The sequence below is a fragment of the Limanda limanda genome, chromosome 15 (genome assembly GCF_963576545.1).
Source record: "Limanda limanda chromosome 15, fLimLim1.1, whole genome shotgun sequence".
Lineage (NCBI taxonomy): Eukaryota > Metazoa > Chordata > Actinopteri > Pleuronectiformes > Pleuronectidae > Limanda > Limanda limanda.
This window is the reverse complement of record NC_083650.1, coordinates 12,508,570-12,532,631: the sequence shown is the minus strand read 5'-3', so window position 1 is coordinate 12,532,631 and position 24,062 is coordinate 12,508,570. Positions and strand designations below refer to the sequence as shown.

The 24,062-nt window shown below is 43.3% G+C and overlaps 3 protein-coding genes across 3 annotated transcripts; 1 reads left to right on the top strand and 2 right to left on the bottom strand.

The window, feature by feature from the left end:
- Nucleotides 1-106: 106 nt before the first annotated feature.
- On the bottom strand, nt 107-9,215 carry adam8a (ADAM metallopeptidase domain 8a). The gene is made up of 25 exons (XM_061086730.1): nt 9,128-9,215; nt 8,893-9,002; nt 8,627-8,700; nt 8,457-8,535; nt 7,728-7,804; nt 7,098-7,329; nt 6,158-6,235; nt 5,941-6,009; nt 5,118-5,287; nt 4,953-5,034; nt 4,700-4,842; nt 4,425-4,602; nt 4,241-4,330; nt 3,874-4,069; nt 3,699-3,780; nt 3,433-3,613; nt 3,263-3,349; nt 3,096-3,180; nt 2,449-2,560; nt 2,152-2,350; nt 1,767-1,814; nt 1,578-1,634; nt 1,433-1,483; nt 1,250-1,330; nt 107-958 (listed from the first exon to the last, which is right to left on the bottom strand). The coding sequence occupies exons 1-25, from the start codon at nt 9,198-9,200 to the stop codon at nt 914-916; spliced, it is 2,679 nt and encodes an 892-aa protein (XP_060942713.1). The 5' UTR covers nt 9,201-9,215; the 3' UTR covers nt 107-913.
- A 1,303-nt stretch (nt 9,216-10,518) lies between these two features.
- On the top strand, nt 10,519-13,136 carry znf511 (zinc finger protein 511). Its single transcript, XM_061086760.1, has 6 exons — nt 10,519-10,650; nt 10,723-10,793; nt 11,538-11,739; nt 11,855-11,979; nt 12,310-12,576; nt 12,816-13,136. The coding sequence occupies exons 1-6, from the start codon at nt 10,564-10,566 to the stop codon at nt 12,886-12,888; spliced, it is 825 nt and encodes a 274-aa protein (XP_060942743.1). The 5' UTR covers nt 10,519-10,563; the 3' UTR covers nt 12,889-13,136.
- An 883-nt stretch (nt 13,137-14,019) lies between these two features.
- On the bottom strand, nt 14,020-15,120 carry msx3 (muscle segment homeobox 3). The gene is made up of 2 exons (XM_061086762.1): nt 14,781-15,120; nt 14,020-14,429 (listed from the first exon to the last, which is right to left on the bottom strand). Exons 1-2 carry the CDS (start codon nt 15,118-15,120, stop codon nt 14,020-14,022), a joined length of 750 nt encoding a protein of 249 aa, XP_060942745.1.
- Nucleotides 15,121-24,062: the final 8,942 nt, after the last annotated feature.

Here is a 24,062-nt window from a genome sequence, read left to right as displayed (position 1 = left end):
TGCGATCTGTTTTTCTCCGAGCGGCCTCCTGAGCTCCGCGGGTTGTTAGAGGCGTCACCATGGCAACGCAAACAATGGCGACTCGACAGAAAAACAACACACTGACTTTGGTGAATCACCTTTATTATCAACTTCAAAGACATCAAGGGATTTTTAATAAATAGAATCATACACAAACATGTTTTTTCAGTTCAAAGTTTGCAGGGGGAGAAAAATGATAATCAACCAAGGCAGAAATCCTCAGTGTGTGTAAAAATCATGTCTGCTGCATAGAAAATACAAATGTACAAAATCCCTTGAAGAGTTACAATCGATATGCATCAGATCAAAGCACCAAGCAAAGCAGCTACAGCTCATAATTTAGTCCGACAGAGTCAAGCACACGTGTGTTAGTACAAAAAGAGTCGTGGCACATCCATAAAGTGCCCATGTTGGTGCCACGTTTCAAAATCCCTTAACGTTATTTCTTAGAAAATCAGTACCAAAGGACACGTAACGGTAAATCAGAGAAATAAGATTAAAACAAATTGCCTCATTAAGTGTTCACATGTACCAGGATCAAAGGCAGAGTGAGTATTTTCCCTTAAGATTTGTTTAAAAATCATCATGGCAGCGTAGCCACTTGTCATTTTTTAAAGCACAGAAGCTTGTCAACCGCATCTTCCGGTTTCCATCGACGAGCAGAAGGCCAACACAAGCCAGACACAGACGGGGCGGCTGTAATCCTCAGGGGAGAGCGCAACCGAGAGGAAAAGCTCTGTCACTTAACATTGCTGATCCTTCGGTGGATCTTGTTTCCATTGTCAAACAGACGAGCGTCTCCTCAGAGGATCTTCTGGGTCCTACTAGGTGGAACAAGAACTCCAGGGCTCTGTCAGATGATCCCGGTGTTTACCACGTGCTGGGTTGTGTGTCATCTGGGCCTGCTGGGGGGCTTCAGAGCAGCTCTCCCTGCGAGCTACAACAACAAACACACTGTTGATGAGTCTCTCTCAGGACAACTGCAATTTTCTTCCTCCAAAGCCCATCTTATGTGTAAGCTATTATTTCAGCACATCTGTGTTTTAGCTGTCTGTTAGACCTTTATGTGCTTACTAACAGTGAGCCACTGCTGGCTCATCACACTGCTATGTTGGGACGATGCCCAAAACCACAGACGTCTCCAGAAACGTGAATACCTCGAATAACACTGAGAATGTTTGGATGCAGAGGATTTTGGGGGGGAGTTGCGGCGAGTCTGCATACGTACCAGCTGAGTGTGAGGCAGCAGAGAAGGTAGGGCCGATGGCTTTGGCTTCACCGGAGGCATCGGAGGCTTGGGCTTGGTGATCTTAAGAAACCAGATTTTCACGTTTTAAATGAGCAGTGAAAAGTGTATGAGTGCAAATATTTGACATGTGTGGTTTAAGTGACTTGTAATGTTGTCAAATACCAATTTTGTTGAAAGCGGCGGCAGAGGTCTGGATGGAGGTTGTGGCTTAACCTGATAAAAAAAAAGACAGTTAATATATAGTTTAACAAAACAATCTATCTGTTTCCTGGAAGAGGAAATTAGATCAATTATGTACCTGTTTTACCTCGATATAGTTGGGCTTGCTTGAAGCAGACAGTGGCTGCATGTAAGGCCTCACAACCTGAAGAAAAAGATTTATCTACTTCATATACAGCTGACACCCAAACAATATGGACTGCGGTAATACAAATACTGTAAATATGTTGACATTTTAATAATAATTTGTTATAATAAGATCAGTAGATGACATTACCTTTTGAATCTTTGAGGGCTGGGGCACAGCTGGAAATGTCTTGGGTGGCTGTAAGGGGCAAAAAGAGAGATGACTAAACTAAAACCAAAAAAAACATGACTCTGAAGTTTCTTAACCACAAGCCTTAACAGTTTTTGCAGTTTAATGACAATAACAGTCCCTTTATCATTTAGAACTGTAGAGTAGCACCTCTGGAACGATTGGTCATGTGAGGCTATGGGAAACTTTCTGAGGCTAAAAGAACTTCTCACCACGATGACACGGATACAGATGCCAACTGCAGCTGCCACAAATGCAAGTGTAGTGTCTAACTCACACATACAATATTGGTGTCAGAGCTTCTCCGCTCTGGTGCTGAAGCCGTTGGGTCAGATTGTAAACTCACCTCTGGAGCTGCTCTGCTGGGCTTCAACGCTCCAGTGTGCGGTCGGGCACTGGCAGAGAACAGAGGTTTGCAAGGCTGAGTGGCCGAAGACTCCACGAACATGGGCTGGCTGATGAGTGTCTTCCCGAGACGGGGGCTGTCGCGTGTGCTGCTCGACCGAAACACCGGGTTCGACTGTCCTGAGTTAGACTGGAGGCATCTGCAGAATAAACAAACACAGTGGCTAAAATTAAATATGGGAACGATTAAGAGTTCTGTCTCTACAGCTTCACTCACGCACGGTGGGAATCACTTTACCTCTTTGCAGGTCGTCTTTTTCTGATGCAGCACATCAGAATCCCAATGAACAGGACCACCAGCAGAAGTGCTCCAACCACCAGCAGCACAAAGAACACCAACATGCCTGTCTCTGCACACACACACACACACACACAAACAAGCAAACACCACACTTAGAATTAGAACGATTAGAAAAATATTTAAGTAAAACTCCATAGCATTTGATAGCTGCCTGCAAATCAGAAAAGTAAACAAAGCTTGTTCAGGAATCTGACCGATCAGAAAAACTATCTTCCAATTGGATGTGTTAATCTTTGTCATAAATACAAGCCAGATAACAAGAGCATGTGTACATTTCCATCAATGGACTTCTATAGTTTAACTGTATATCAGGACGATGTTCTATCTATTGCTCCTGGACGAGCACGCGTCCACTGTAACATCATTACTTAATTTCTACAGACTTAGCAGGGGGAATTTCCCAAGATCCCTGCTCCTCTGTTTGTGTTTATCAGCACAGAGCTCAATTGTGTGCGAGTCCATGAGACGTAATAAATCTTGGTGAAAAAAAAACAGCATTGGAGGAGCGCACACAAACGGTCATGTGTGAAGCATGGGGATTCAAATGGCCAAGCGAGTATGGGGCATGACGTGGAGGTTTGTACCTTCAGGCAGCTCCGACTGCTGCACGTCGCAGAAGGGGGGGGCCCAGCCGGGGTCGCAGTGACACTTACTCTCGTGGTTACAGACCTGTCAGAGATCACACTCGGTTATGCTGTCACAAATCTGCAGTGCTCCAAAGTGTTAAGTGAGGTTAAAACATTATTTTTACCCCGTGGTTGTTGCATTTGGCCGAGCAGTCGTTTGTCCCGTACGCCTTTACGTTGGTGATGTCTTGACACCGCTGGTTGTAGCACACCTGAAAGACAGACAAGACGCCCTGAGGACACTGTTCACCCCTCTGTAGTCCATGGAGGTTTTTCTTAAGGGCAGGTTTCTCACCATGTTGTTGCCACACTTGGTGCCCGTAGGAACCATGCCCAGATCTGCAGGGTAGTTATCTTCAGGGTTTATAGTCGCCTCGTTGCATATGTCTCCACTTCCGACTTTGTAAAAGGATTTCCTGGATGTCACAGGAAACTCCCACCCTCCGTTGCAGAACAGTTTCCCACAGGATTGATCTCTGTAACAGAGAAAAAACGCAAACCGATAATAAAACAAAGCCCAACAATATGTGAATATGAACTATTTATCTATTGGTTTCCTACCTGCTGGAACATCTCTGGCTAAACAGTGTTTTTCTGCAGGTTCCATGAAGGTAGAAACAAGCATTTGCAGCCACTTCAGCGTCTGAACAGAAACATGAGAAGATAAAACAGCTGCAGATGTACGAGTCCTGATGTTTCCGTATCAAAGCAGATCTAGACCAAACTGTCATTTTACCTGGACCCCACAGTCTCTTGCAGTGCTCCTGCTGCGAAGGACACTGCCCATTGTAGCAGTATCCTTTCCCACGGTTGCAGGACAGTCCGTTCTGGGTGTAGGCGTCAGTCGGACAGGAGGCAGAGAAGCCGGTGCAGAACTCTGCCAGGTCACAGACCCCTGCCTTTGGTCGGCAGACACTGCCTGTTGGTTTCAGCTGTGGAGCAGAGAGAAACACAGATGGTGATGTACCGACTTACTGAAATACGTACACTCACACACACACACGGCCAGATGGCACAGTCAGACAGTGTCTCGCTATATTGTTACACATTTAGTATCAGCGTGACTTCCCTGGTGTAGAGAAGACACAGTGAGTGTGACTTACTTGGCAGTTGTGGCAGCACTCTCCCTCTCCACACTGGGCTCCCGCGTTAAGTTTGCAGGTGGTGGCATTGCAGCAGGCATTCTTGCATTCCTATGAGGCAGACAGAGGAAAATATGATTCAGTAATTTAATTCTGTGATTTTTTATGCATGCAGCCTGTCTGAGCGCAACATGCACATACAGACCTGCACGGTGCCACAGTCGCACTCCTCTCCAGGCTCCAGGAAGGCGTTCCCGCACACCGGCCCTCCGTGGACGCGATTGGTGGACGGAGTGTCCAGCAGGCAGGCCGGGTTCACCTCCTCCAAGAAGCGGCTGAGCTGCTGCTGGCTGCAGCTGCTGAACAGCTTCGGATACACAAGTCTGGAGGAAGAAGAAGAGAAGAGGAGGTCAATATTAGAAGAATAGAAGAAGAGGTAAATGTGAGGGGGTTTAAGTGAAGGTGAGAAACTGAGCTTACCCAACGCTCTCAGACATGATGCAGTCTCTTTTCGTTACTGAGGAGCCACAGACACAGTTTTCGGTGTCATGGGACAAGCCCAGATTGTGACCCATCTCATGTGCAATAGTAGAAGCCACACCTATTGGGTTGTTGTTATGGTCCTGTGTGTAGAGCAGAAAGAAGTGGAGTCACAAAAACATAACAGACATATAGAAAATCACATGACTCCCTTTCATTTCCCCTCTGCTTTCTATAGAAAAATGAGATTCACCTCATTGACGGCTCCAGATTTAGACGTGCACATTGCGTTGGTGTTTGCCAAGCCGACAGTGGACCCATCAAAATCCACCCCTCTGAATGAAGAAGAGTAAAATGTTACTGGACCCCAGCTTCGACAGGTTCTGTTAGAGGGGAGTTGAAAACCGCTGCGTCTTACGTGATGAACTGTGCGTTGTCGTGCGTGGTCCTCGGCAGCAGGCTCCTCTGACGCCACTCGAGGAATCGGCCGAGGGTGAGCTCGGGGTTGGTGCTGACCTCCATCTGATCTTTGTACGACCAGAGATCCACACCGACCAGCATGACGCGGACACCCACAGGGCGATACAGCTAAGTACAATATGATAAAAAGCAAATGAATCATCAGGTAAATGGCTGATATCAGTATTTTGGAAACAGGCGATGCTGTAAAATCACTGAGCGACTGATGCTGTCACACAGGGAGACACATTCGGGTCTGGCACCTTCATTCACGTCGGCCCTTCTCCTTCAGGGTACGCAAAGAGGATTGTGTGATATGTGAGAAAATGTTCAGCTCGGGTGTGAAAATTCACAGTTAAAGTTAGATTTTTACAGCGAGGGAACTTTTCATTCCCTGTTAATGGTCGACTTCCAGTCAGTAAAGACTGGGTAGTCTCAGGCCAGCGTTCTGCAATGATTTCAATCCACAGTGAGAAGTGAAGTCTGATGTGACACGTGGTTGTTTCTGCTTTGTCGGGGGAAATGAGTCCTGGCAGCATCCAAGGCAAATAAACTACATGGCTGGTAAAAATAGCTGGAATGCGGTATTAAGTCCAAAGGAGAAATTATGTGGAATTACATAAAATTAAGCTTTTATACTCATTTGAACTTTAGTGTGGTCTTATTTTATAGTCCTGGATCATTTTCTCCCAACATCAGAGGTTTTCTTCTTTTTTTTTGCTGTTCAAACAAAACAGTGTTGAATCATTTTAGGTGACAGACGAAGAGAGAAACAAACATACCTTGTCCACATGGTTTGCTATTTCAAGCATCCTGGTCTCCACTGCCTTCCTACTGTCAAACTTCTTATACTAAAACAAAAAGAGATCATTTTCTTTTTACTTAAGGAACTTTAAGCAATAAAGTATCAGATATTAAACACAATCATTCCACATCTTGAGGGGAAAGTGAATTACAGATAATTATGATTAAATGTGCAGTGACAGACAGAAATCCAACCTCAGTGTGGTCGGCCACAAGAACAAGCTCCACTGTTCTGGGTTTCACTGCACGGTCTTTGGTCTGTGCACCGACTTTCTGAATAACACAAGACATTAACAATATTAAACATTAGTGTGTGTGTGTGTGTGTGTGTTTGTTTGTTTAGTTAGACACAGATTATTGTTTGATGATGATTAATACAGCCCAGTAATCAAATGTATTTAGTTTAGTGTTACTGACAATGTACCGTAGCAACAAAAAGTACTATGGTAATCGCACAGAATCCTTTTGATGCATGCAAACATGGCATTAATACTTAAAATATGAAAATGACATTGGCATTTTGAAGCTAATTTTTCCAATAATACTCAATATTCAAATCAATGTATTATGTCTCTCTTCCTTGTTTCCTTGATGTCTGGTATTGACTCTGTTGTCCCATGTTTTCATTTCCTTTCTTTTTTACCTTAGTTTGTTTGACTGAAATGAAAACTAATGGAAAGTGGATTTTCTTTTAGGTCTTATGTTGTTAGAATACAAAAATATCCCCAGTAAAGTGTATTTGCTTGTTTTAGCTGTAAATTTGATGCAGACACAGGATTATCACGTGAAAATTCGATCGTGATAATGATACAGAGCAGCTGTGAACAGTAGTATCTTACTGCATGAAACTTTACCTATCTAATAGGAATGCATTTATTAATTTTAAAGAATTTTATGTCTTTTAGATTTCTTGTAACTGAATATTGTCTTCTAATATTTGTGATTCCTTAAATAATGACCTGTCTGTTTTATTTTGCTGCACTTCTAAAGCACTAAGTGACTGAAAAGTGCTCTATAAATAAAGCAATTATATCATCGAAGAACACAGAAAGTATTGGATATCAACAGTGGTATAATGTCTAGGTTTCAAACTCTGGTGTATGCATGTGTCTGTGTTGTGTGTATGTTTCTTTACCAGACTGCCGAGCTGAAACAGTCCAGACGGGCTAGCTCCGTGATCATAGTAAGTGGTTGTGTTTCCATGGGAACAGGAGCTCCTCTTCCTCCTCAGGTGTTTGTAGTTGTAGACAGCATGAAGACCTTCGTTGATGTAAGTTTCAAAGCTGTTTCTATCGTCTCGCTGTCCCGCCTCAGGACCGGCCAGAGGCTCGATCAGGTACATCTGGTCCTGGAGAAGCACAAAGCCCCTGCAGAGCAACACAGGAGTTTCAGAGTGGACAAACACACAATCCTTCTCCTTTGCTTATGTACTTCTCAAATAGTTAAAATACTCATATGGTTGAGTTTGTTTTTACTTTCCACATCTTTTGACACTGGCATGTCTTTTCTACAGACATCAGAAGACGGCTTTAATTAGAGAAGTCGGATTGGGTTACATGTTTTTCAGTCTTAATGGTCTGCAGGAGGGAGCCAATGGATGCTGGGGGACTGATCGTCTCTTCGGATTGGACACGGCAGGTCATGAGTCACAGCAGGAGACTTACAATCCCAAATCCTCACGGGTCTGATTCAATTTGTTGCTCAATTTAGAGAAACAATAACCTTTTGTAATTAGAGGAATAAATCTGCATGCAGCATCACTCACTTCATTCCAGAGCAGAGTCCCACGCTGGCAGACGAGTCCTCCACCCCCACGATGTGTCCGTGGTAGTAGCAGTGAACCTGGACAGAGAGACCTCATTACAGATGGAGCCATTTCACAACTCTCCCCTTTTTTTTTCTTCGTCTGACAAATATCTCGAGCACAGTGTTGAAATGGGATCTGAGGGTGTATTTAAATGTGTGTTTGAGTCATGGTCAGAGGAAATTGCCTTATATGTCAATTCCTCTTCCAGGTAAAAATCAAGAATGACAGCATGTTGTGTCATCTCTCATAATGAGGAACTATGTTTCTGAGAAACTACCTAATGCTTTAGAATGTGTCATGACATCTGAGGAAATGACCTACATGTCTTACATCAAATGTAACATGATGATATCTCTGCAGCAGTAAAACCCCACTGGGCCTGGGTTTGCGTGTGACAGGATATCCTGTACTTAATGCAATAAAGCATGTGTGCTCTGTGTAGTAGGATAATCATTTGATTCTGTATGGCAGTCTGATTTCAGATCTCTGGATCGTCCACGTCACTAAATGTATTCTGCCATCTCAGCGAGGAAAGGGAAAATAAATGTCTAATTACCAGGTTTAGGTTTATCATGTATACATACAGTTAAGAAAACTTATAATCAAAGTTTTTATAGTCCATTATTACGCAGGTTGATAATGTTACTGTTTGTTTGATCGTGATGAAAGAGTTTCAAAGGTACATACCCCAAGATCTGGAAAAGTTGTCACTCGGGCGCCCTGATCAGAATAGTGTGTCACAGAAAAGTCTTTCGCGATAAGATCCCTGGAAAGAACAAATTATTAATATTATGTAATTGACAGATAAATTAAGTTAGAGCAGTATGTGTCAAGCAGCACAGTAAAGAAGATCTTACTTGTTCCTTTCCAGATGCAGAGTGTAGTTCTGCCCTGCGATTGTCAAAGAGTACCGCAGTTCATCAGGGTAAGTCTACACTCACACACAAAGCAGGAGAGACTTTAGTGCATCTTCAGTGAGATTAAACACAATGTGAAGTTTAAATACAGTGTAAAGTGTGTGAGTGTGTGAGTGTGTGTGTGTGTGTGTGTGTGTGTGTGTGTGTGTGTGTGTGTGTGTGTGTGTGTGTGTGTGTGTGTGGGTGTGTGTGTGTGTGTGGGTTACCTGATGTGTAGCAGCATCACTGAGAGATGGATCCTTCAGCCTCTGAGGTGTCACAGTTTGGTACTTCATCACATGAGGTAGAGTCGTCCTTACACTGCTCGCTATTACTCCTGCACGTAAAGTGATTTTTCAGTAAAAAAAAGATAGAAAGAAAGAAAGAAAGAAAGAAAGAAAGAAAGAAAGAAAGAAAGAAAGAAAGAAAGAAAGAAAGAAAGAAAGAAAGAAAGAGTCGTACCCCATGAGGAGAGTAGAATTCCCAACAGATATCCAGTATGAAGCATGTTGCTGTGTCCGACCGACTGTGTCATTGTGTGCTTTGCAGTCCGAGGTGAATACTGAGGCTCCTCAGCTCTCCTCCTCCTGTCCTCCCCTCCGCCTCTCTCTCTCTCTCTCTCTCTCTCTCTCTCTCTCTCTCTCTCTCTCTCTCTCTCTCTCTCTCTGCTGTGTAATATCCTGGCAAACCATATGAGTCACTGTGAAAACTGCAACCTCAATGTAAAATATACAGAATAGTTGAACAAAGTAAAAAGTAATAATTCCCACTGGTTAATCCTTTTATTTTTGGAACACAACTGTTTTCTTTCAACAGATGACTTTCTGATCTGAGTTTTTCTGTTTGTCAATTGTTTCTAATCCATATGACCCAATCACCACAGGCGATCCATCTCAAATGCTCCTGTGTGTAAATTTAATCAGGAATATAAATTGTGATGAATGAAAGGAAACCCCCCCACTAACTCAACACCCAGTTCATAGGCTCATGTGGCTCTGAACTAACAGCTGACCCTACGAGGACTCTTTGTGGACTCTGGGGCCCTCTACTGTCTAAACGGTGGAGCAGTCGGAGCACTTATGTTGTCACCATAGATAGATTGTATATTAGGTTTCACACATTTCCCTAATTAATTCCATTGTGTTGTTAATGTAGTGCGTATTTGCTGCACGTTTGATATTATACAGTTTATACTTTAATAAAATAACACCAGATGTTTTTTGTCAAATAGCCGCAAAATATCAACTGGATGATTGTGACATTTTTGACACAGAGCTGATGCACAAGACTGAAGGAACATGGGTAATAAAATTCAATAGAATAAAACAAAACTTTTTTTGCCATATTGAGTCTGACCGGCTGGGGGCGACAACTCACCACTTTCATTTAGATGCGTTCCCGTCTCATCGTGATATTGGCAATACCTGCACACGACACTTTTTTTTGTTCTTTTTTTAAAACTAGTTATTGTCATTGAAGTCATAATGAATAATATCAAATAACAATGTATGTTATGCACAAATTAAATAATACAACAGAATAATAACCAACACATTTAATATATATACAGTACATCAAATAAAATGTATTCAAAGTATTGGTGATGTGCTGTAACGCATTACATTGAAAACATCGTTAATCTTAGGCAGACTTCCCGTGTTTTTTCCAAAACAATAGACGACAGATATACAGATTTTTGCCAAAAAATAATAAAGTCATTAAACATAAATTGTAGTGGCCACTCTTTTCCTCACTTTGCTGCTGTTACGTGAACGCAACATATGGCACCCGCCAAAAACAAATGAGCAGAGTCATCATTCCGCGACCACTGTCTGGGACCCAGACAGAGGAGAAACGTCAGTGGCGGAGCTCTGGCTGTCACCTGGAGCAGGAGGAGGATGGAGCCGGAGCGGAGAGAGGCCGAGGCTCCGTTCAGCTTCACCCCGCAGCTCGTCCGCCTGCACAAGGACCACGAACTGTTCGAGGTAACGTAGCAAAAACGAGCTCCGTCTTCTTCCTGGATGAAGCTCCCGCTGTAACACGCTGCATGTTTACAGGATGGAGACATCCACAGACACATGTACCTGCAGGACCTCTACATCTCCCAGGAAGACGAGCCCACCACCAGGTAGGAAACACGAGTTATATCCGAGCAGGAGCTGAGTGTGAGCCTGGTTTATGTGTTAGCTTCAGTTAACAACCCAGCTTGTTGTTGTTGTTGTTGTTTTTGCTATTGTTGTTGTTGTTATTCTTCTGCTGCTGTTGGACACAAGAAGGTTGAACCCATGCAATGTGTTTTGCATCCTGGTGACCCTTTTCATAGAAAACATAAATACGTTAATGCTTTAGTTAGCCAATAACTCTGCAAACTAACTGATAGTTTAATGAGTCCATGTCATTACAGGGGAAATAATATCTTCAGAAATGTAAACAAGGTGAAGAGTATTAGCATTCATTCTTAATACATTAATTTACTGAAATCCAAACAGTAAATGTATGTCAATACACAGAACAACAGGGAGGTGAAAGGATTTTAAAAACGTATTAAAATGGATAAAATCATTGGAACAGTTTTGCAAACAGTACCAGTATCGAGCTGATTTGTATTAGATTCAAGATTTTTATTGTCACGCTAGTTATACAAGAATAATAAGGTACCATAAAGTGCACAACTGAAGACTAGTCTCTAACAACTGCTGTTGGTCACTAACACTCGCTAACCTCTACCTGGAATCCCGAGTAGGAAAATACGATACCCAACAGCAAATGTTCCCCCCAGCTTTGGGTTTTCACCTTTTTTACCTGTAGCCCATTGTAGAGTCAGAGTTGTAGGACTGACGGTCCCCTTCTTCCTCCTCTCGTCTCCTCTCAGCGTCTCAGAGTTCGCCTGTCACATCTCGGGCTGCAGCGCTGTCTTCATTGCTCTGGAGGAGTACGAGCACCACTACAACTCCCTGCACCGGCACGTCTGCTGCTCCTGCCGTCGCTCGCTGCCAAGCGCCCGACTCCTCGACATCCACATTCAGGAGTGGCACGACTCTCTCTTCACTGTTCTCGCCCAGAGGCAAGACATGGTGAGAGCCAAAGGAAATTCAGTTTTGTTTGATTTTATTGATTCCCACTCATCCACTTAAGATTCAAGGTGCAAATCGTCAAGGATAATTGTTGTATCACGCTTCCTTCACACAGTACCAGTGTTTGGTCGAGGGCTGTGGACACAAGTTTAGGACGAGTAATCACAGGAAGGAACATCTGATAAGAATTCACAAATATCCTCCAGACTTCAGATTTGACAAACCCAAAAAGGACAGAGGGTAAGACTGCACTGTTCACATTTTTGTCCACTAGATGGCAGCAAAATGTTAGTAGAAATATTACTCAGCAAAGTTTCAGGTCCACGTTTGTTATAGGGAGCAGGACTTATTTCTCTGAATTTAGTATTTAGTAACATATTTCATGCATTTTTTAACATAAAGTAAGATTGTCTGCTGCTTTACTATATTAAAAAACTACTGTGCAAATTGTTCAAAATGCATATCTCTTTATCATTATTCAGACTAAACAGAGTAGAAGGGCCTAAATTAGTTACATCTTCATGTTTTATACTCTTGTTTGTCTTTTTAATTAGATATCTGTCTTAACAGAACCAGAGAGACAAAGAGGCCGCCGCAGAAAGACATCTCCATGGAGGAAGTGGGCGATGTGTGTGAGTCGGAGGGTGTGTGCGAGGTTATGTGCGATGTGTTGTCCGAGCAGCCTGAGCCTGGAGAGTCCATGGAGACGCTTGTGGAGGAAGCAGCTGCTCACTTGACAAAGGCGGCCGATGCTGGGGAGGACACAGGTCTCTCTGCTGCGGTCCACAGCCAAGAGTGTCCGAACAAAGAGACACTGAAACCACAATACTCCTACAGGTTAGTTTCGCAGGAAAACTTACAGACAGGTTTGAGATGTTTTAGTTTAAGTGGGTGAATTCAGGGGAAATTGAAGATGTCAGTGGTCTTAAGGGGAAAAAGTTGAGCAGTTACTTTATACATGTGTAATGACATATGATTAAGAATTTACGTGAGCTGATATCTTTATACAGCTTTTCATCTAATTGCTTAAAATCTGAGATGAAAACTAAAGTTTGTAGTTTGTCTTCTTCTCTCAGAGTCCCTTCGACCGTGTGCTTTGGTCACGGCTCCATCCGAGGCTTCAGAGGACGGCGTGGGAGGAGGAAATGAAATGCCAGACCTCCGCCTTCTGTTTGATGTTCCTTTTTAAGACTCAATGCCCTTGTCTATAGTAACAGAATGTATTCACCATCACATGTGTCTTTAATGTATAATAAAAATAGCCTTCGCTAAAAAGAAGCAACGTGCATACGCATTCGTTTAAGTGATCGAGAACACATTTTGGTGCGTGTACTTTTTACACACAATCTCGTTCCTCTTCCTGGTGTTGACACCCAGCCTGTCAGCAGACTGTTCACTTAATACATCCCAGTGTCTGTCTTTATTATAAACTAAAATAATTGACACCACATTGAATCTTGTCATGTGTTAGACTGCATTGAGCTTAAATCACAAAACGATAAGGGAAATGTGAAGAGAAAAAAATGAAAGGAAATGACCAAATTTACATAAGAGATTTTAATAATGGTACAAAACACCTTTTCACCCATCAAATATAAAATATCCTTTACATTAACGACTGATGTGAAACATTTATCTACATTTTGCAATGAAACCTACTGTGGTTTTGGACATTTAAGAGCTCTTTAAACATGTGCAATAAAAAGTTCTTTTTGAGGTAATGTTAAAAAACAATACGATTTTTTAATTTGAATTTGTATTTTTTTTTGGATAATAATATATATTTGTTTCTGTGTGAAAGGGTGAGATCATAATTTAATTTTTAATTCTGAATGTGGATATTTTAAACCTGCACCCTGAAGAAAGTTTTTGCAAAAGTCCATCAAAATAGAAATACAACATTCACATGGTCACTTTAGTGAGTCGTCACTAGTTATTGCTTCAGAACCTTAAAAAAAATGACCATAAATCATAAATCACAAATAATTTACCGCAAATTAAATTTTTAAATACTTCATAGAAAATTTAAGAAAATGATGAAAACTCACAACCGTTTCTTTCATTGACCTTTTGAAAATTAAACCAGCTTGTTTTACCAACATTTTTGCGTGAAAAATATTCCTCTCACCCCGTTTGATTTTTTCACTATATAACAAAACATATGTTACAAAAGTTTTCAGGCATCTTTTACTTCTTTTGCAGTGTTTTGTTATTTGCTGTATGGAGGCGGTTGTTTTTTAAGGCGGATCTCCCAACGATGCAGCTCAGAGTTAGTGCGGGTTAAGACAGGTAGTACATCCCATAGGGTCCACTGAAGAGTCCCGGGACGGGCAGGCCGGGCCGGGGGCCCCTCAGGGCCGCGTAGAGGCCCGGGGCGCCCATGGGTGCAGCTCCCAGCGGGAAGGGGAACGCGAAGGCCGGCAGCAGCGGCTTCGCGGCCAGCTTGAACTTCTCCAGCTCGGCCTCCTGGAGTCTCTTGGCCTTGGCCCTGCGGTTCTGAAACCAGATCTTGACCTGGGTCTCTGTGAGGCTGAGGGAGCCGGAGAACTCCGCTCTCTCTGCGATGGACAGGTACTGTTTCTGACGGAACTTCCTCTCCAGAGACAGCAGCTGCGAGGTGGTGAAGGGAGTCCTGGGCTTTCTGTTGTTCTTGTGTTTCCGCAGGTTGCAGGAGGTCGGGCTGGGGAGTCCTGGAGGCAGAGAGTCAGGTCAGTGGAGGAGAAAAACACGGATCCACGTGATTTACAGTGAATCAAACCGAATCAGGGGGAGGTCAAACCCAGAATGGGCCGGAGAAATTTGGGCTGAAGGCCTGAGCAGTTTTCTGCAACTTGGTGCATCTCAAAGTTTAAAGATCCTTCCCATCATCTCTAGATTACTTGAGAGATGTGACCCTTATTTTGTAATATGGAATAAGATGTCTTTGCAATTTACTTTTCAGAATCCTAACCTGATATTTCCAGAATATTTGTATACGATTGTAAAGTTAAAACTTGCGCATTATTTTCGTAATTAAACAGAAATATAGTTGCTTCACTCACTTTGAGGGGATGCGTAAGGACTCTGACACCAGGGCCCCGTGTCCGTGTCCCCGGGCTCCACCGCCTCTGCCTCGGACCGGTGAAGTCCCCTCGGTCCCCCCGGTGACCCGCACTCCGTCTCCTCCGCCGGGACGCAGCCTGGACCTGCAGGCTCCGGGGACCGGCGGCTCCGGCCGGGCGGCCTCTCCGACATGAGGGACTCCACGCTGAAGGGCAGCTCTACACTTTTGCTTTTCCGTCTTCTGACAGGAGACAGGTCCGGCTCCTCGGTGTCCTCCGGAGGCGCAGCGGAGCGCGGGGATCCTTGCGCAGGATCCATTACGCACGACTGCGGTGCCATGCAACCAGGTGATCCCTCCGCTGCTGCTCCTGCTGCCGCCTCGCTGCTGGTCCCGGGGGTCGTCGCCTGGAGGAGAACCTGTGGAACCGCCGAGGCTCTTCTGACGTCGTGGAGCTGCGGGGGGACTTCAGATATTTGACGCACGGACCTGAAGTGCCACACATGCCTCTTTCATCTCCACCGCGCGCCAATCAGGCTGGGGATGTTTCCCAGCGACCGGAGCGGAACCGGCTGTGATTGGTCAGGCTGGTCGTGACAGAGCAGTGCGGTTCCTGACAGATGCAAACCTCCGATCACAGGCTGAGCTCGGGATTCCCAAGGTGAAGCAAATTACTTTAATATGTGCAAACTCACATTTAAATAACATCTGTATTATTGTGTTAAGTTATTATAAGCAAATTGCCTGAAACTTTTGGTATATTGTTTAAAATGTACCATATTCATAACATTTCCAATATTACTATTAGGTGACATTTCACACACACACACACACACACACACACACACACACACACACACACGCACGCACGCACGCACGCACGCACGCACGCACACACCCACACGCACGCACGCACGCACGCACACACACACACACACACACACACACACACACACGCACACACACACACACACACACACACACACACACACACACACACACACACACACACATGGTGTGGTTTGTATTTCTATCTGAGTAAGGACCCTCATTGACATAGTACATTCCCTAGCCCCTTACCCTAACCTTAACCAATTCTGACTCTTACCCTTAAACCTCAAACAAGGACCATTAAAAAGGAACACACACACACACACATGCAGGTTTTTTAACGAATGGAAATTTACTTCTGGGCTAATGTGGACCATATGTCACCATAATCTTCTTCTTAGTTAAATTTGAGTAAGTTTAAAGCTGCACACTGTTCAGTTCAGTTCCACTGTTTGGTTGAGGTCTGTGGACAGAAGTTCAGGACCATCTATCTTACTAAGTTTAAAGCGGCACAGATTACATTATTTTATTTGAATTATTCTGATATATTTTGTTGTGATTCACTCTCATCGTCCTTGGAGCAACAGGACGCTTCTCTGCAGCTTTAAAAAGGGTTAGGTAGTCCTCCAACATATCATATTATCTATAAGGTGAGAATACTTTATTTCAGTGTGTTTATGCATAGTTCTGCTACACTCCAAGACACCGAACAATTTGATTCCAGCAGGTTCAACAAAGTGAGTCAAATACAAAAGTTTACTTGTGTAATTTCTTTTCATTATGACAGTGGTGTTTCTTGTTCTTAGAAATATGCCCACAGTCGTTTATCACTGTGTTTCATTAAAGTAGGAAAAGAATCCTGGCTTCCACTGCTTTTCATTCTCTTAAGAGTTATTATCGCAGTAAATTTCTCTATCATGTGGCCTGTAATCGAATTATCCGTGGCTGTGTATTGGCCACATTTCAGCTATTGTGTCCATTGTGTGCAATCCCCTTGAGAGACAGTAAAACCCCAAGTAATGTCGCAGAAGCCCTTTGAAGGGGCCCGTCCAAATTGGTCTTGTTTTGCAGCTCTTCACATATTGCCTTTCATTGACAATGATGTGACTTGATGTGAGGAGTTTTTCTCTCTTATCAGAACTAATGCAGGACTCGTCTGTGTGTCCTTCTGTCTGCGGGACAATTGGTTAAATGGAGTTAACCGTTTCTCTCCCCGAGGTACATTTCTGCTTTGATCCCGCTGTGCCTGGCGCCTGTCTGCTCCGCTCTCCCCTCCCTCGGCTCTGTGTGACAGTGATAGATTGCTGGGTAACTATACAAGCTTTCAATGACTGTAATTTAGTGCCCAACAACATTACATTCTCCTCTACTTACTCTCTATTACCACTCTCACTCTCCTCCTGTTTGGAAAGGGATGTAGGGGCTGTCTGTAATGTTTTTGTTGCTCCTCTGCTCCTCCATTGTTTCATAATGAATGAGTAAATCATATTTCCTGCCTCTGGAGTTACACAGGCAAGCCAGACAAATCAACAACGACTGCCATATTTTCGGTTTGAGAAATGAAAAATCCACTTATAAAGTGCAGTGTTGCACTTTAACATTTGTACAAATTACCTTTGCCATTTCCTTTACTTTTCCATACATTTGGATAAACAAACACATATTATTTATCTGTATCTATTACTCGACAAGAAGTTTCAGTTAAACCCAAAATGTCCACTTGCTGTTGGGACTTTAGAAGAAGTCAATTGGTCATTTGTAGATCAAATATAAATCATTCCTTTATTTTATTGTCTAAAAACAATATGTTGTTGACTTGTGTACTAACATTTTCCAAAATGTTTCCAACATGTTCAAACTTAGAGAAATCCACAATTCTATTCAAGGTATTGGTTTCATTTTGGTCGCCTTTTAAATTCCTAATATCCACTTTACCTGTGGCTTCTTGCGTCTCTGCTATAACTTCTCGGGCAAACAAAATACAATGAAGGAAAAACCCACAATAGCCTGTTAGCCAGTAGGTTGTTTCTGGAAGTAATTGATCAAAATTATTCAATGTTCTTTAATGTGAAACGTGAATTAAACTTTAATACATTATCTCTTCCGTGAACAGGATTTACACCTGAGTCATGTCTGGTAGATTTCTATCCGTAATGGGGTTGAAGACAACAAATTAGGTCTGTTGTTATTGTTTTGATTTAAAGACCCCTACTGGCCAATATTACATTTTTTGCATCCATCCATCAACCGACACACACACACACACACACACACACACACACACACACACACACACACACACACACACACACACACACACACACACACACACACACACACACACACACACACACACACACACACACACACACACACACACACACACACACACACACACATACACACACACACACACACACACACACAGGACTGTTTAAGGAGGTAATTGTGGTTTCCAGAGGAGTTTTCTCTTCAAACAAACATGTTGAAACAAGCTTTATATATTTCATTTTTTAAATCATTCTCTTTCATGAGAGTTGGCAGGGCTTCCAGCTCTCCTAAGCAAACTTTGTGGAAGGAGCTGGAGTCATGTGGGAAAAACATTTATGAAGCACACAGCGGGGAACTTTGCGGTGGAAGTGTATCGTCTTTAAAAGAGATGAGAGGCCTGCCTGGTGAAGCATAACAGAGCATTCTCCTGTGTCTGTGCGGACCTGCCAACATCGGTAGGTCAAAGTATAGATGGATGTGAGATCACAAGCTTCTCTTTCCATGCTGACATTTACACTATTTGACACTCCATATACATTATCTTCATCTTTACAGACAGAATGAAGTGTTGACTGACATGCACACAAGTCTCACATTTAACCTGTGGTCCATTTCATGCGGCCAGCAGTCAGCAATACTAGTGTCTAAATGTAAATATCATCAAGTGTCCAGTCACAACTCAAATGCTCAATCGTGGATATACACAGTTTGTTACGAATGTCTTAAATGTCTCAAATAAAACATACCGGATCATTTTAATGGAATTATCTGGTGGGGCTGTATGTGAGCTCTAGGACTTTTCCTGCCAGCCCCCTAGTAAATGTCTACGTTTGCCCCGTAAGAAAACAGCAGGAAATTGTCCAGAAAATTGAATAAACATAACTGAAAAAACTAAAAGATTTAAAATATCTAAGGTGTCATAGAGGACACAATCAAAGATGTCAACTTGGAAAGGTCCATTACCAGTGTGGATGTTCTTTGAACAAAAACATATGCTTTCAGGAATTCATACGTTGTGTCCTGCCTCTTGCATGCTCTGTCCAGGCCCAGGACATTTTTCTGTTGTTGTGAAAGCATCTGACAAAGATAATCTCCTGCTGTGTTGTTCATAAGTGAAAGAAAAACACTTATGTGTGTAAATGGCTCAACTACAACCTGAGTTCAGTCAAATCTGAGTTTGACTTTCAGCTTGACTTTCAAGTAACTAACTTTCTCAATGAAATCACCCCAAATGACACAGTGACACGTTGTCTTGTGTCACATGGCAGATTTAAGGGGACTCAGCTCAAGTTAATTCCACCAAAACATCCCATATAAACCCTGGATCAGAGATTTTCTGGAATATGTCTTTCAACAGTTCCAGCACCCCAACTGTAAATTGGATTGACACATGCATTTCATTAATTGCTGAAATAATAAAGTCTATTACTCACTCGGCTCCATAGCTCAGTTTCACTCAGGCCCGGTCATGCCAGTCATGCCAAAGAGGATGTGAGGCCCGAGGTCTTTCCCAGTAATGTTTTCCCCTTATCTGATGGGAGCTGGGAGGGAACTGCAGTAACACGTTAGTCTTAATTAGTTCTTTCATCTTTACACCGTCAGCACAGTGCGTCATGTGAGCCGCTGTCAGGTCTAACCCGTTTACCTAAACTGTGAAAAAGGTGGTTACTGATATGAAGTGAGGACTGCTGGAACACACTTAACTAAATCGGCGTCAGACATCCCAGTGTCACAGAGTAATACAGTACAGGAGGTTTCACAAAGATTGAATACAGGACGCGTAAATCATCAGTATGCTTCAGTCAAAGTTGTTGTCGGACGGTCGAACAGTGTCTGAAACCTCCTGCGACCACATCTTTCTGATACTATAAAGGAAGGTGCTGTGCTTGGGTGTGTTCGCAGTTATACAGAGATGAAACTGGGTGAAAATTATTGTCACCAAAATTATCACATATATCAGTATTTTCACAATATTGTTAAATGCGCTGAATATGTTCAAAAAGTACCGACATACAAACTGTAGTTATTTCACCAACTTTTATATTGAGATTACATATTTATCATCACAAAAAAATATATTATACCACAAACATTATAATCAAATCTGAAGTATTAACATTAAAGAAAAGTAGGCTTTCAAAAGAAGCTCTTGGTTTTACAATGACGGCTTCCTGCAGTGCGGTAAATCAAATGTCCATTTTTAGCATTTGTTGTTGTGATAGCCTCGTGGTAACGTCCTTCTTGAGGAAGACACACTGTGGACCATCAGATGATGCTTGGAACCTTTGTAATCACCTGATGGGTTGTTGATCGGTTAAGTGCTTTTCATTCATCCTTTATATGTTAGCATGACTCGGCTGCCACGGGGAAAGTGTTGACAGGCAAGCAGCGAGAGGGTTATTATGCCTCCGTGTGTTCTGTGTGTTAGGATATTGGGTTTGGTGACAGGAAGGCGCGTTCCACATGGCGTCTGACAGAGAGCAGCAGAGTGTTCGGCTGCCGGGGCCTCGGCGGCGAGGCTTACCCGCAGAGCCAGGTGCCAACAGGTGAACACAGAGATATCGTTGCTCTATTGTCGCAGCCTGGGAGGGACAGGGGGGCGGGGGGGGGGGGGGGTGAAGGGAACCGGACACCCTCTCTGGACCCCGAGCGAGCCAGGGGTTAGGGTGAGCTCAGTGACTGTGCTGACAGCAGAGGGGGGGGGGGGGGGGGGGGATATAGCCTACACTCAGTGATGATAATGACGATGATGACGTTGGAGAATGACCCACTAACGGAGACAAGGGATGTCAAATTATCACAGGCTCTTTATTGTCTTGCCATGATAGCAGATGTAGGTGTAGCTAGTATGAGGGTGATGACAAGAGGAGCATGGGACTAAGAGAAACCTGACACACAGACACACACAGACACACACACACACACACACACACACACACACACACACACACACACACACACACACACACACACACACAGACACACACACACACACACACACACACACACACACACACACACACACACACACAAACACACATGCACACACATGCACACAAAAGAGACTACAAATGTTTATTGAATGATGCATTAATGTGTAAACAATATTTTATGTTGTAGCTGAGTAGCGCAGTTTTTTTTTTTTTTTTTTTAAGCAGACGGTAAAGCACCAAACACAGATGTTTCTTTCTCTCATTCAGTTTCTTATGATCTTCTGTTCTTCTTTCCCTAGAAGTCTATAGATTCACAGTCAATTAAATATCACTATGAATGTGACCACAGTTTAGTGTAGAAGCTGAAAATGACAGTCTGATTTGTTTCTTTGGAAAATGACGACGATATTATAATTGACAAAAAAAAGTGGTTTCCTCTGGTTTATTACTATTGGAACTGTGATGTTATTCCTCCCTAAATTCAAAAGGAGAATAATTATTATAAGTGTAACAATATATGCTGGCACAAAATTGTTTAACACTAAACTGTGATACTATGTGTCTTGGAGCTGAAAATAGTTTATGTAGGAACTGTAAGAGACCGAGCAGTGAGGCAATGAGGAAACAGGAGTCGTAAACGAAAAACCATGGATGCAACCAGTAACTTTAATTTCTATTAGTTATTTGATGCTTTAAAAACAGGGTCGACCTTCATCGTTGACAGCTAAATCTGACACGTGAGTGTTGCAGCTCGTGTGTATCATGACCTCACTACCGATCACTACTGTGCAGACTCTGGCTGCAAGTGAGCAAGAGGGAGGCGTTTATTTCCTGGATGTGTTGGCTTTGTTTCTTGCTCGTGGGAGGAAGTGGAAATGTGTTTCCCATCTTATGAGCTAGAATGACTGTTTCCTTTTTGTTTTTGTTCATTACTGTAACTAAGATGAATATATGACCATATCTAATATAAACATTTTTACATTAATGCAGATACTTCCATAGGGTTAATTTTCCTACTGTAGTTTTAATTTGACATTTAACAGAGATTCTTGTATTTTACATGTATTTATAGATAGTTATTTCCTTTGTTTGAGACAAAAAGATGTTCTAGGTGAGTTAATAAAAAATTACGGTGTCAAATTCTACTTGAAGCTCAGTTAATGTTGTCCAGAGGGGAGTGGAAACTGGAACAAATTGGGGTTACGTGCTGTGCTCGGGGGCATTTTGGCTCTAGCTCTTGATGGTGGGAATAGTCCTTTCCATTCACTTCTTTTCATGCACATTTTTCAGACCTTCAGAAGATTCGAGACAGTGTGATGTTCCGGTCACACGCCTTTCCTTCCAACTTTAGGCTAATGCTACTTCATTCGAGTTCTGTATAAAAAAAACAAAAACATTTTAGATTAAAACACATTCAGAGCTCCAACCTGTGTTTGTGTGAGAATGTGAGCGAGTGTGCGCCTGTGATCTCGGCGCAGTGACAACCTGAACAAATATGCTGGGTTGATTCCTCTGAGATTACAATAGATTCCACGTCGTCTCATGAAGCTGTGAAAGAGATGGGAGGGCACCGCGGAGGCCCCTGAATAAACAACCATTAAATTCTCCCTAGTCTGCATGAGGGGACCCTTCAGACTTGCAGCCGCGACTTAAACAAACCAAAACACAAAAATAAGACAGGAAGAGAATTTAGTGTATAGGGGAGGGGGAAAAAAGCTAGAATAAGGAAGCTAACTTTATCCAGTGAACTTCATCTTTTCAGACTAGAGGCTTAATAGGGGCAGATTAGTGGACAGCGGGATAAAGCGAGGAGAAGATGGGTGGAGAGAGAGAAGAGGGGGATGAGGTGGACGAATGAAGGAGAAGATGAAAGCTTTGTTGTGCCGATGCTTAATGAGCTGGAAAACACAATTGAACTTCTCTGACTGTGGAAATCGCTGTGAGGGCATCGTAAATTAGCGCCTGTGTGGGAGCTAGCCTGCTGACAGAAAAGGGGCTTTGTGTGGCGATGGCGTCTTCACAGGCCCGCAGCCACTGAGATCCTCTATCGCAGCCCGATCTGTCACATGACCAGGAGTGGCGTGTTTACCCTTAAACATGAGCATGGGAATTTTTTGACTCCAGCGTTGAGTCCTGCTCTTCTTTACCCCACCTGTTGATCCGATATGTTCTAAAATAACCTTATTTTGCCTCTATCCTCCTGACCCTTACTCTTTATATTTTCTGTGTTCGTGTCCTGCTACCTTTTGATTTTTACTCCATAATCGTCAAGGCCGAACAATGATATGACCGAGCGAAGAGAAGATGGGTCTGACTCCTCTCGGATATTTAGTGAACTCCAAAGGGTGACTCTTCATTCTGGCTTCGCAGGCTTGGCACATGCCTTCTGTTACTAAGTGGCTTCATATTGAAAGGCTCTGCGGACGCTATTCTCTCTCCCACTGGGTGCCAGCCTCTCTGCCCTGGCAGCTGCTGGGCTTCAGAATAGGCCCATAGTTTCCCCTCTGCAGGTGAGCTGCACAGCCAAAAACAGGGCCCCTCAAAGGCCCTTTCAGAGTCTCAATAGGAAACTGACTTGGGTAGAGAGGAACGGGCACACAATGGCCGCCTTCTCTGGACACAGAGAAGATGGAGATGAGCTGTTGGGGTGCTGCTTTAGTGTCGCTTATAGCCATGTCGAGGAGAGGTGATGGGAGAAGGGTGGATGATTTTTCCCCCGTTAAGTTTGAGAAGGCGTGGTTCTTTCCCCTAGGCGCTCTTTTTTTTTTTTTAAATCTCTGCCGCTGTCGTGCAGGGATGTCTTGTCATCCCGTGTCTCTGATGTAATTGCTGTCCCTTTGAAACCTGACGAAACAAAATGTCCATCCACGTCCCCGGGGCGACGGGGGTGACACACTGCTCCCGTCCGCGCCTCCCCTCCCTCCCTCCACCCCCCCAGCCTTCCACTGGAGCTCCCTTTTCTGCCGCAGCAAAACTCTTCCCATGCAGGGAGGGAAGAATGCAACTCCTCCACTCCCTCTCACCTCCTTTTTGCTTTTTAACTTTTATTAGCAACAGCTTTCACTGACACAGGAAGAGTTGGCAACAGACAAATAGGGTGAGGGTGGGGATGAGTGATGGAGATAAAGTTTAAAAGTGTGAGGTTAGACAAGAGCGATGAAAGAAGGAGAAGAGGGTTATCCCGTTCCTTTGTTGGTAATTGCAGCTTGTCCACGTCCTGTCAAACCAGGACAAAAAAGTGAATTACA